The sequence below is a fragment of the Bidens hawaiensis genome, unplaced genomic scaffold (genome assembly GCF_021521415.1).
Source record: "Bidens hawaiensis isolate Kalapana, Puna unplaced genomic scaffold, B.hawaiensis_p1.1 tig00076521_1, whole genome shotgun sequence".
In the NCBI taxonomy this organism is placed as follows: Eukaryota; Viridiplantae; Streptophyta; class Magnoliopsida; order Asterales; family Asteraceae; genus Bidens; species Bidens hawaiensis.
The window spans coordinates 4,497-18,480 of NW_027503197.1; the positions used below are offsets into that span (position 1 = coordinate 4,497).

The following is a 13,984-nucleotide window of genomic DNA, read 5'->3' on the forward strand; positions in this document are numbered from 1 at the left end:
TCCTTCTGGAAGACTCAGTATTGGGGCTTGACATAGTTTCTGTTTCAGCAATTGAAAGGCAGTTTCTTGATCTTCTCCCCAAACATAAGCACGATCTTTTTGAGTCAAAAGGGTTAAAGGTTGGGCTATGCTCGAAAAGTTAGCAATAAAGCGCCGATAATACCCAGCTAAACCCAAAAATTGACGGATTTCTTTCGGTGACTTTGGGGCTTGCCAATTTTTGATGGCTTCAATCTTACTCGGGTCTACATGGATACCATATCGGTTAAAAACGTGCCCTAGAAATTGTACCTCTTGTAGCCAAAATTCACACTTTGATAATTTGGCATACAACTTTTCCTGCCTCAGCAACTCCAAGATGGTTTGAATGGTCTGGGCACAGGAACACAACATGTACCGAATTGGCTAAATTGGTATGTGTACCGGTACGAAACTGACATTACTAATACCACAACAAAAACATATACCTAAACAAAAAATTTAAATAAAACCAATAAACCATAATGCTAAAGTAAACCATAATATCAATTTCATTCGTAATCAAGTAACATAATACCAAAATACACAAATTCTCCCAAAAACCTTATCAAAAGTCGGTTGGACTCATTTTATTAGATATTAGATATGGATATATCCCAATAAGCCTCCACATACTCCAAACGAGTAAAAAAAATCCCGAAATACTTGAACCTGTTTGAACAGAATACCAAAAATCTAAATAATTAGTACCGATACTTGTATCAAATAGGCTATATCGGTATGACTTCATGTATTAAAAAATTTCTCATCCCAACATGTTATCCATATATATATATATATATGGGAAGTATAAAATGAAAACCTATTTGAGTTGTGAAAACCCTATGTAGCATCATTTTTTTTTTCTTTTTTTTTTTTGTTACACGCGTAATATATGATATAACATTTAATACAAAAATCAAAAACTAAAAAAAAATGTTTTGCTACTTTTTACTAATTTTTATATATGTTTTCAGGAGAGAGAAAAAATTGTATTTATGTTTACATTTTTTATTCACTTTAATTGTGGACCACCAGATTTAAACTTTAATTAAAAACATGTGGTTGAGAATGAGTTTTTAGAGTTTACGCAACTCAGGTACGATTACGTTCGGGTCGGGATAAACGGTAAGGTTAAAATAAAAAACCCACTTGAGTTGTGAAAACTCTAGAAATCCATTCTCAACCACATGTTTTTAATTAAAGTTTAAATTTTGTGGTTCACAATTAAAGTGAATAAAAAATGTAAATATAAATATAACTTTTCTCTCTCCTGAAAACATATATAAAAATTAGTAAAAAAAATGTTAAAAAATAGCAAAACAATTTTTTTTTTAGTTTTCGATGTTTTGTATTAAATGTTACAACATATATTACGTGTGTAACAAAAAAAAAACAAAAAAAAAAAGATGTTACATAGGGTTTTCATGAGTTTTCACAACTCAAGTGGGTTTTCATTCTATACCTCCCTTATATATATATATATATATATATATATATAAGGAGAAATTTTTTGAGAACCATGTTGAGTTTTAAGAACTTAAGAATTCAATCCTGGGCCACACATTTAATTAAATGAAATGGAATATGTGGTTAAGATTTAATCTGACAAAAAATCAAAGTAGGAGAGAGAATAAAGATATAAGTGGTTACACTAACTTTTACGTCTGTTATACATGTGTAAAAAGTCGACTCGGTGCGTAAAAAATTATGTAATTTTTTTACGTGTATGTAACTTACATATATTACGCATGTGTAAAACAAATTCGAAAAAAAAAACCGTTACACTGAGTTTTTTCGAGTTCTTAAAACTCAAAGGGGTTCTCATTTGAAATCTCCCATATATATATATATATATATATATATATATATATGTATACTATTCATAAAATTTACTTATTTTTCTGCAAGTCGTACAAGTTTTCTTTAAGCAATGTAATAATTGTTACTAGGGTGTTTCGCTACCGTGACTTTTTTGAATGCCACATTCCTTTTGGCTCGCATTTTGATCACTTTGAACTTTGAAGTCTAACGTAGGATGAGAACGGTAACACCGGTACCCAAAAATCGCAATTTTTTGATATCGGTGTCGAAATGTTTGGTTCGGTATTGGTTCTAGTACAACATGGGGTTGGTTCCGGTATTCTAGGCTTTGTGTAGCTACTGCTCTCACTAAATCCTCAAATCCAGATGTTCGTTTTGTTACTTTTTTTGTTCGTCGGTTGTAGTACTCAATTGTAGCTACCCCTTCATTGTCTTCATGCCTTATTTTAAATGTGTATTTGGCTTTTACCCAGTGTTTAATGATATTTTTATACCCTCATCTTCTTGCCTTTTTTGTGTTAGATGTGGGTTTTTTACACTCCTTTGGATCTGTACATTTGATCATGGATGGGCCTTTTAAGTATTGTCATGGAATTGTTTATAAGATTGTTTATTGTCGGATATCGGCTGATAATACGACGGTCATGGTTCATTAAAGTGCGAGTTAAAAGATCAGTTCGGGTCAGATTTCATCTTAAGGTAAAATTGGAAATTGACAGTTTTGAAGTAAATTTTGCTAGCCAATAGCTTGGAGTCTTAACAGTTTAAGAAGGGCGTATTATAGAAGGTTGAAAAATGTTGTATGTATTTCATTCATTTTTACTAAACATTTCTTAACACTTATTAAGAGACGAAAAAGATGAAAAATGATGACTTTTTATCCATGGACGATATACAGATGCTCAGATATGGTGCGCATTATTATAATTTCTATGGTGCAGGCGGTGATAACTGCACTTGCCAAAACAACTTCTATATAAACAATCTTATTGTTCGGCTTTGTTGGTGAAAATCGAATTAAATATTCTGAGAAATAAACTACGCTAACCAACCAAAAAAACAAGCAATAAGCCTAACGCGCGTGTAAGAACCTAGTACGAGTTATATACCAAATCAGGAGTAAAAGTTAAGCTTCGATATCCATACATATAAAAAATTACGTCATCACTCTCTACACCTGCGCCACTAATCCATTACCACTACAAACATCACCAGGACCCAAAAAAATACAGCCTGCTGTTACTTATCTATCACTCGCACTCATAACTATTATACACCAAGTTCTTAAAAACATACATGGAATTTTACAATTCACTACACCTCTTTTTTATTTTTCAATTTGTATACATCATCTACGAGAAAAGAAAAGAAAATCTGGGTGATTGACCTGAAGATTTGCGAGCCAGCTGTCAGCCGCCTGCAAAAGATCAGTCAACAACAGGTGTTCATTGTTGACCCACATTGGTGCTTTTAGCTTGTATGAAGCAAGACCAAACACCGGTAAAGAGACTTTCAAGATGCCATCAGTTTCACCAGGTGCTTGCTCACATTGATTGCCTTCAAAAACAAACAATTATTCATGATTAAATCATTCTTTCTTGATGTTATTATGAAGGTGTTTGGATGTGTGAAACTTATAATGGCATTGAACAAATATAATAAGACAAAACAGCTTGATTAAACGAGCTGCTGGGGATATATGGCCCGTATAATATCAATATGGCCCATGTGGCTAAGACGATAACAATACGCCCCTGTGTATGTAAATACAAGCGTATGGCTAGGTCAGTCGGTTATATGGCCAGTTTGAGTGTCTATACGGGCAGTATAGGTGTCTGGACAACAACTATGCGCCAAATTTTGAGAGAATCCTAACTTGTGAGGGATCCCTACGGTTTAAATGCTCCTTCAACTAGAGCTAAACTTCTGAGACTTTGGACTATCCGAACACAGAGTTTGAAATCATTTCAAGTAACTTGCTTAAACATGAGGTAAGTGACATATATGTGAATGGGCGGTTAAAACTTATCGTTTCAGTGTAGAATCAAATGGGAGTTTGGTAGTTTTGAACCATATGGGAGTATGGTTCTAGCGTGCATTTTGTCAGTTGTCACTAATGGGGTTAAGTGACATAAATGTGATTTAATCTACACTCAATTAGAGAAAGCTACCTGAGAGAAAGATCGAAAGCTAAACATGAGAGAAAGATCGAATACGACTATACGAGTCTTGTTTGGGATAATGTAAATTAATTTTACAAACAAACGAGATGACTTTGTGTATATTTTATAATAGGAAGTGAAACTGTCACTATAAAACTCTGATTTAGAAGGTGTTAAAAACGAGGGTGTTGCAACTAATATCCTAACATTAAAAACTGATTCTTGCCATTCAATGACTTGAAACTGCAATAATCAAGTTTGAAATCAAAATCCAAACACATACTATATAGAAAATTACAAACCTGTGATCGGTGTATGAAGAGAATGAAAGGTTAGAAAACAAGCATCAAGATCTTTCAGTGTTGGTCCCATTGGAATCCGGTAAATTGGATACCTATTAAATCACCAAACAAATCCACCGAGTTAAAAAAAACTTCCATAAAATATAGCATAAAAATAAACGAGCATCAAGAATGTTGTACCAGGCAACAGATAACCAACTAGAAGGTAACAAGTCACAACTTCTCATACTTTTCAATTCGGGGTAGCAGCAGGCAAGATCAAGTATCTACAACACAAAAGAAAATAAAATTACTTCAAAACCAAACAAACGACATAACATCTTAAAATTTTGAAACACCACCTTATCAGTCAAAGGCTCCCGACCCCAGGGTTGACTGCGCTCAAGATACTCAAATGAGAGACAACTTTGAGATTTCGTAGATTCACCCTCGTCGCTCGAGAAACCTTCTTGAAGAGCGTGTTGGTAATTTAACGACAATTGATCTAACCGCTGAGAAAGTTGATCAAAATCACTGCTTACATCACTACTTGAGTCCATGAACGAGTCAGCATCACTGTCATCGCTGTCCTGCCTATCAAATAAACAAATAATTAATATCTAACAAAAGACAAAATCAAAAGTATGATAAAAATAAAAAGGTGCATTTTAATACCTTGATTTTGATGAAGACTTCAAAGGGTCAATGTATAATTGGATTCCAGACAAATAAGGGACATAATATTGAACTACAGTATCGGTATCATTTAATAATAAAGGAACTCCGGCACCGTAAGCACTCCACTCCTTAAAAGACTCCCATAAATCGCCAAGCACGAAGTATGGATAATATTCATCACAAGTCCTCCACCCGCCCGTAGGTCTCTAGACAGAAAAATCAACCAAATACACAATCAGCAATTGTGCATCACGTCATGCGGTCTGATACTACACCTTTTGCAGTTGACCAGTATTTGAACAAATTAGACCGTCGATTGCATCTTATAAGAGTTTTTATAAAATTGAATAAATAAAACTACAATCAACTGAACAATCAGTAGAAGATGAAAATACCTTATACTTTCATATTTTAGTGTTTAAAAGTAACTTTTTAGTATCTTGTTAAATACTTATGAGTCACACTTGTTGAAACTAGGGGTGCAAACGAGCCGAGGTGCTCGCAAGCTACTCAAGATCAGATCGATAAAAATCTCGAAACGAAACACAAGCCTCAAAATAAAACTAGTTTAGTCATCGAGCCTGAGACTTGTATGGGAAGCTCATTTAGGCTCGTCGAACCTTGTGTATTTTTAAGTTTACCTCTTTTCGACTTCTATGTATTAATTTCACACTGCACAGCCGAGCTTTGGCTCGTTTAAGGTGCTCGACCAACTCAAGTCGAGCTTAGGCTCATTTATAATTTTCTCAAAATATATAAAAACAATAAATAAAAACATATATAAGTTAACTAAAAAATAAGAAACAATCAGAGCCTGAGGGAGCCCGCCCACGCTTGAAAAACTGATGCGCGGACCAATCTCAAACTTAAGAAAAGGAGTTCGAAACAAGCCGAGCTCGAGCTTGAGCAACAAGACTCGGTTCAGCTGGTTTACACCCCTAGTTGAAACCAAGATTCAAGCATGCAATGCTTAAAAGTCATAATAATAATCGCCATACAAGTTATGTACAAACATTTAAAGCAAACTATAACTATATAAAATCACAAACAAATAAATCTACCTCAAAAGAATAATAATAATAATAATAATAATAATAATAATAATAAACCTTGTACTGAGAAGGAACAGAAGGAGCAACTGATTCCAAAAACCGTTCTAAATTACACAGTTTGGAAGTGACGTCACTTTGAATTTGACGGTTTGTTGTTACTGTGGATTTTGACGGATTATAAAACCTATCATCATCTCCGTCACGACTCCGTCCAAACTGCAATCCAGCTCCTAACATGCTCCGTAAAACCCTAACTTACAACTTCTTCAATAAACCGAATCACGAATATTAAAACCTAACTGCAATCGAACGATTGGATTACTCCGAAACGAAACGGTGACGTATCGATTTGATTTTGAAAGAAATAAATTGGGGGAAATGGAGAATGGAAACCAAGAGATGAATGAAAACCAGCGTCTGAAGTTAATTAATATAATAGTATATTATTTTATTATTATCTATAATATATATAAACGAAAACCTTAAATCATACGTGTCACGATATGGTCGCTCCCCTCTTTTATGAAAGTCACTAGATTGCTTGATTTTTAAATGGAGGCCTCTCATTGATTTAACCCAAATTCATGGGTATGGGTCTTACCAAAACCAGATAGCTCTTAAACAGTTATAACATCTCATTAAATTAAAAATTAATCTCACCAATTATTTGATATGAAAATCATATAAAATAGGATATACTAAAATTTAATATCCAATTTAAAAAGAAAAAGATATTATTTGTAATTAACAAACAATTTTACAGTAAAAAACATAAGCGGGTCATGGGTCACAAAATCCAGATAGCTTTTAAAAGGGTTATAACACATCATTTATTTATGAAACCCTTACATCATCAAACCCTAAGTATATTATTAACTTTCTTACAATAAAGAAAATTAAAATCCAAAAAATAAATATTAAAAAACGAAAAATGTAAAACAATCATTCTCTCAAGCCATCGGATTGCTTTATTTGTAAATGAAGGTTTCTCACGCATTTGACCCGAATTCACGGGTAAAGGTCTCACCAAACCCAGATAGCTCTTAAAAGGGTTATAACATCTCATTATATTAAAAAGTAATCTCATAAAATATTTGATATGAAAATCCTATAAAATAGGGATATACTAAAAATTAATATCCTATTTTATTTTTAAAAAAATTATTATTGATAATTAAGAAACACTTTTATAATAAAGAAAATAAACGGATAATGGGTATTACCAAACCCAGATAGCTTTTAAACCGGATTATAACATATCATTTATTTGTAAAACAACTTTGTTATCAAACCTCAAGTATATTAATTATTAACTTTTTTATAATAAATAAAATTAAAATCCAAATATACATATATAAATATTAAAAACGAATAATATAAAACAAACTCCGTAATACGGGAGATAAAATCTAGTTATATATTATATTTTAAAGTGTTTTGTTGGGAGTCGTTTGTCTTTTGTGATTTGACAAAAAAATTAAATGATACTTGGGAGAAGTGATTCATGTTATATGGGGTCAATAACTATATTATTAATTAATGTAACATTTTTATGATAAGCGTGTTGGTGATGTGATCAAGTATTCAAGTTAAAATTATTCGATAGTACAAGATGCGATTTTTTATGCTTGTTAGCAATGTTATTTCGTGACTAAAGGGGTGTGAAGAGCACGGGGATCTCTTGTGCAAAGCAAAGAAGGGAAGTGGCAAGGGATTGAAAACAGTAGCGAAGCTTGGACTAAGACATCGGAGAGGCCGGACTCAAAATGTATACAAAATTTCACAAACGAAGGGGGTAATGCTCAACTTTTTGGTTGAAAACGGTTTAATTTACACTACGTATAACAAATTTCGGCCGAAAATGGCTAAATTTTACACTACGTATAACAAAGAAAAAGGCTAAATTTTACACACGTATAAAAAATTTCGGCAAAAAATGGCTAAATTTACACTACGTAAAAAATTTTCCAAACGAAACGGGTAAATTTACACTATTGCGTAAAAAAATAGGGGGGGGGGGAGGCCACATCGGCCCTAGTTAACCTTCGCCATGGATCGAAAAGCAGAAGAAGAAAGAGAAAGGAGTATACGGAGTCTTCTCCTGTCTAATTAATCTAATGATAAAGAAGTAGGTTAAATAAAATAGAAAGTGTATGTAAAGTGTAAACACTAAGTAATGACTTGCTTTGTGAGAGCAAGGTTTCTATGACAAAGGTTTGAGTTCTCTACTAGAGGGATTGAAAAGATCGAATGTAATTTATGAGTTTTGATTGACCTTTCTTATTATAAGCCAAGAGAATAGCTAAGGACTTATTTCCTTCCTACAACACCATATAGCTTCATCTATTTCTTCTTTAGTGAAAGGTACCACAAGAGATTGTCATTGCCTCGTTGGAAAACCTTTTTAGACCCCTTTTTAGTCGCTTTGAAACAACTTAGCACTGTCGATTTGATGCCAGCCAGTTTTGAGATCCAAATTCCATATATTGTGTTCGATTGATCATTTCCCTCAATCTGTTGTTTTATATGGTTCCATGAAAAAATAGTCGGAATTTTCAATTTTGTTCAGGCCCACCCCTTATTTTCATTTATTTATTTTAATATCCATCTAGATAAGCAGAATTAAAGTTTCTTAATTAGAAATTATATATAACGAAGCAAAAAACAAAAAAGGTTACAAATTACAAAAATAAAGAAAAATGGCGGAATAAGTTGTATTTGAGCTAAAGAAATCAATTGTCTATATTGTTTACAAAGCCACCACGCATTACACATATTCATACAGAAAAATTAAACATGTTAGACTCAAACGCTAATACAATTTGATCTATATTGATCGTGTGTGGTTGATGAATTCGACTAGCAAATCAATACGATTATCATATAACAAAAAGAAAAAAACAAATGGTTTCGATTTGAAAATATAAATACTAAACATTTTCGAGTCATACGATATGATCATATATGTACTTAAAACATTAAAACATTTGCAACATGGCAAATGTCAACAAAAGCGTGCCCAAACAAATAGGTAATTGCACATTATGTTAATTAGAGTGCACATGGAGATGGGTCACTACGTATACGGGTCACATGTAAAGAAACGTAGCTTTGTGTTTGATTGGTCCATTTGGAGTGACTAAATTGAGTGACACGTGCACGTACGTGATCACACACGACGTTTCTCAGTTTCACCAACCGACATGCATGACCCACGAACTATCCCATTATTGCACTATATACTTATATAATATTAATATTTATATTTATGTGTCAAAATCTCTCTCTTCATGAGTAATAAAAGTATAAAACACTTACAATCAAAATAATATTTAAGTTTTTATTATTTATCTTACATGTAATATTTATAGGATTGCTTGAATGTTTCTTGTTTAAATCTTACTTAGCTCAAAACTTACTAGCACTCTAACTTCGTGCATGACCATTTGACCAATAACGCTTAAGTATGGTAACTAAGGACCATGAGCCAAAGATCTCACCGTTCTACTTCGAATGTCAAACTAGGTGTTCATAGTCTTCCATATCGAGACTTTTTAAGTTAGAGTGGCTCACAAGCCTAAAATGAGCCAGGTAGTTAGACTCAAAATTTTGAATAGGGCTGAATATGACCAGACTCGGATATATTTTACAAACCAAGTTAGCTTTTGGCTCGAAGTGAAAAACATAGTTATTTATTTTACGTCTAGAGAATGCTAATTTATAAATATAGCATATACATGGAAACATCTTATTAAATTTATGAATTGCAAAATTAAAAATCATTTATTGCTATATTAAATTAGCGTTGTAGAGTGTAGACTTGTAGTATCATATAGTCACGGCTAGCAGATGCATTGAAATGGTTATATGTCAAAATCACATGACACATAACACATGCTTGTTTATTTTTAACGGTAGAACAACATACATAGAAAGCCTTAAAATTTTCTCTTAATCGAAATATGGATTGAATTCATGTTAGAAACAAAGCAGCGCATCGGAAACAACACGCACAAATGATTATTCACGCAGAAATAAAGAATAATAAACAACATGATTTTTATGTTGTTAAGTCAATGCTATCTACATTCTTAGGATGTAACTAGGGGTTTTCTTTATTAGCTCGTATATAGTAGATTACTACTACATTATATGATATAAATAGACTAGGATTATGGATTTTGACATTGATGCCAATTTTTAATATACAACTAATTATCTAAACTCATGACCAAGTATATGCCACACAAGTTTGTTTGTTGGTAAAACTAAATTGGTATTTTTTATTTTCAAATTATGGTTGGTTGTGAGTAGAGTGGACGATGGCACATATTTGCGACCCATTGGTTTGATGTGTGGTTGGTATTCATTCATTTGGCCTTTGTTCATACGTGATTGTGACAAATAACCAAATTATTGTACCAAGGCATATCCAAAAAGCATCATCCTACTCACCATCAAGGCATCATGGCACAATTGGACGAGTGTTGTTTTTCTAGATAAATCCATTTTTCATCAAATTTTGGTGGACAAGTGTGGTAGGGGTGGGGTTTTAAACTGTAACCAGAAACCTAACATAACCCAAATCACAGTTAGAACCTGATTACTCATTACTAGATTAATCCATTTTAAACAGTATGGGTTTAAGATGAAACACCCCAAAACCGGTAACATCTTAGATGTTGAGTTTACACATGCAATATAGTTTTTACACTTGGAACTTTTTTCAAAAACATCAGTGGAAAACACCATATCCTTGTGAAGAAACACTAATCGGACCCCGGGCAGATTACGGATAACCTGGGGGTTAGATAGATGTTTCCCACGAGGGGTTAGACACGGCAAAGATGGTTCTTCTGATAACCTGCAAAACAGACACCGTGAGCTCGTCACTGAGAAGGGGGGGGGGGGGGGTTCCTCCTTGTGACCACCCTCCGGCGTGAGAATCAGACTAGATTGCTCTTGAATATAAATGTATATTAAGAGATTGCTAGAGCAGATATCAGGTATAATATGTAATACGAGATAGTATATGATGATAAGATGATAAGATGAGATGATCATACCATTTGGGGTATTTATAGCCGAAGGTAGGTTTCCAAGAAGGTGTAGCCGGCTGAATAGTATTCCTGTTCTACCAACTGTGGCCTACGCACGTGCCATGCTGGTAGTTGGTGGGTAGGCAGCGGCTGACAGTGACCAGGCCGGCTGTGTACTATTCCTTTCCACCAACTGCCGGCTATGCACGTGGTATGACAGGAGTTGGTGAGTAGGCAGCGGCTAATAGTGACATACAGTACAAGAGCATGCTGCTCGACATACTGCTGTCAATGAGCTGTCGTATCTTTGGTCAGATCTTTTGCCCATACCTCGTCAGGTACAGTACAGAAGATTTTCCCGTATCGTACGGACTGGCTTATTTGGGCGGGAGTATTCCCCCTCCCGCCTTTGTGCGGGATTGTTCCCCGGCTCTGCTCATTCCTTCAGGTGACAACTGAATTATTGAGAGCTGTGCCTTGTGCGTGTAGCCTTGCTGCGCGGGTGGCCTTCCCTGATGGCTTGTATCCGCAGCTGCGGGAACAGGCAGAGTACTTCACCATTGGGAGGCATTTCCTGCGGGAACAGCTTGCGTACTGCGCGTAAGGACGTCACGTCTCTGAGCATGGTGGGTCCTGCGGATCCAGTTGGTTTCTGCGCAGACGTCTCTCTTCAAGGTGAGTCTTGCGGGTCCAACTGGGCTCTGCTGGGACCTACCTCTTCAAGTCCCCCCAGTCCAATGTTCTTCTCATGAATGTTTAATAAAGTGAGGTGAACTTTTGGACTTAAGCAAAGGGTTTTGAAAAGGGTTTAGTTTTAAGGTTTTCCATGGGGATTCTTCCCGCGGAAGTCCTTATGTCACTTGCAGAAATTCCCGACTTTCCTGCTTGATCTTTGGGTATGATGCGGGTAGGTCTGTAACCTCCTCGCAAGTCAGGAGCGTTGAGTCCCACTTGTGTGGATTCTCCATGAGGTTTTGGTAGTTTTGAACATAGTGATCAATTATGTTTAAACCACCAATTCCATCTTGGAGCTTCAAACAATGTAGTTCTCGACGTTCCCGCTATGAGGGGATGTTATTCCCGTTTCCGCAAGCATTGCCCAGAAGATCCTTCTTGATTTCAATTCCCTGCGGAGCGCTAGGTATGTGAAGGGTTTTGCCTTAACACTGTACCCGCACTCGTCTTACGGTTACTTTACTTCCAAGGTATTCCTGGCGTCAATTCCCTGCGGGTGCTAGGTATGTGAAGGGTTTTGCCTTAACACTGTACCCGCACCCGTCTTATAGTTACTTGGTTGCCAAGGTAAGGGGTATTTTCCCGCTTACTTTTGAATCTTTTTGAATTTTTTGAAATTCGAAGAGTTGGTGAAAGGATAAGAACAGTCCAAACCTTTGAAACGTCGTGCGATGGTTTCTTCTGACTGTGTCAGGACGTGCAGGAAGTTATGGTGACGTGACAGTACATGGTCATTCCAGACGCTTTTTCAGGCGCGTGGGCGCGATTTTTCGGGCGCGTGGCCGCGAAATTAATGGTACGCGTCCTTTCAACAGCTGTTGCCAGCTTGCTTTTTGCCACGTGTCATAGTTTCATTGCACCTTCGATTTCTCTCTCTTCCGCATTAAATTCATCGCATTAATTGCGATTAGTATATAAAGGGGGAGATGGTTCTTTGTAATCCACACTTTCACTTTTCTCTTCATCTTCAAAACGATTTCCGGCGAATACTCAACTTTTCAGTCGAGCATTCTCTCGAAATCGTTTTCTTCTTTCATCTGCAAGATGTCTTCTGCTTACGATCTTGAGGGTACAGCCCAAGAGGCTGAGGTGCACGCCGATGACAAGAGTACTGCTGGCGAGTGCCAGTGTGCTCTGCCTGTCGATCTATATCAGTACATCGTCAGGAAGTTCATGCTCGAGTCTCTCGAGCCTGAGTTTCCTGAACCCCATCAGACGGTGTATGATGCCCCCAGAGGCAAGATCGGGGTATATGCTGCATTCTTTGTCTATGGGAATCTTAGGTTCCCGTTGACAAAGTTTGTGTACCGTGTCCTAGAGAGGCACGGTGTACACCTGACCGAGGTGCACCCGATGGCGATCGCGAAGATTCGCCACTTCGAGTGGGTGTGCCGGATTCTGGGCATTGAGCCCTTTGTCGACCGCCTGATGACCTTCTACACTTGGAGGTGCATCCAGGGGTGGTATACCCTGATAACCCGGATCAAGGGTTTGAAGATTTGCGCAACCGAGCGCAGTCTTCGCTCGTGGAAGCGGGAGTTCTTTTTCATCTCCGCTCGCGCCATCCCCCTTGCCATGAAATTCAAGAATGGGCAAGCACTTCCCAGCCTTCACGCCTCCAACTACCAGGAGGCGGAATGGTTCTCGAAGATATCCCGAGTCCAATCTCCGGTTTACCGGTTTGCGGAGTCCGGGATGGTGATGCTCGGGATGAGCCGGGTGTGGAAGGATGCGGATGCGCAAAAGATCCCGATCGTCCTCGAATACGGTTTGAACTCTGTTCCTTACGGTATGCTCTGTTTCTTTTTGTTGATTTAGAATCTCTTCTAACTTCTTTCCTGTTTATTTCAGAGGGGAACGACTTGCAGTCGCTCCTGTATCCGCGGGAGGCTGACAGTCCCGCTCGGATGGGTACTCGTGCTCTAGATGAGAACGAGTTGCCCATCCTAGAACAAACGGCGGATCGGTTCGTGGAGGTCTACCCGCTAGGCCACGAGATCCTGAGCGCCAGGCGGCCAGGTAAGGCGCTATTCAACCCTCGACCCCTTAATGTTGAAACCTCTGCTGGAATTCCTCTAATCTTATGTTCTAATGAGGAATCCGCAGATGGTCCTCCGTTGGTGCGGAAGAAGAAGGCTGCCGGCGGGAAGGGGAAGGAGAAGGTGGCCTCCACTGCCGATCCGGTGCCTCGGTCT

General features: G+C 36.8%; 1 protein-coding gene across 1 annotated transcript; it reads right to left on the reverse strand.

Annotated features, from left to right (window-relative positions):
* Window positions 1-3,017: 3,017 nt before the first annotated feature.
* LOC143606681 (uncharacterized) lies at window positions 3,018-6,252 on the reverse strand. The gene is made up of 6 exons (XM_077082367.1): window positions 6,073-6,252; window positions 4,961-5,169; window positions 4,648-4,879; window positions 4,487-4,572; window positions 4,307-4,398; window positions 3,018-3,399 (listed from the first exon to the last, which is right to left on the reverse strand). Exons 1-6 carry the CDS (start codon window positions 6,250-6,252, stop codon window positions 3,191-3,193), a joined length of 1,008 nt encoding a protein of 335 aa, XP_076938482.1. The 3' UTR covers window positions 3,018-3,190.
* Window positions 6,253-13,984: the final 7,732 nt, after the last annotated feature.

Coding starts and splice junctions, on each gene's coding strand:
- LOC143606681 (XM_077082367.1), bottom strand. CDS start 6,252: ATGTTAGGAGCTGGATTGCAGTTTGGACGGAGTCGTGACGGAGATGAT. Junction 5,170..6,072: donor CTGTTCCTTCTCAGTACAAG/GTTTATTATTAT, acceptor TTTTCTGTCTAG/AGACCTACGGGCGGGTGGAG. Junction 4,573..4,647: donor GGGAGCCTTTGACTGATAAG/GTGGTGTTTCAA, acceptor TTTGTGTTGTAG/ATACTTGATCTTGCCTGCTG.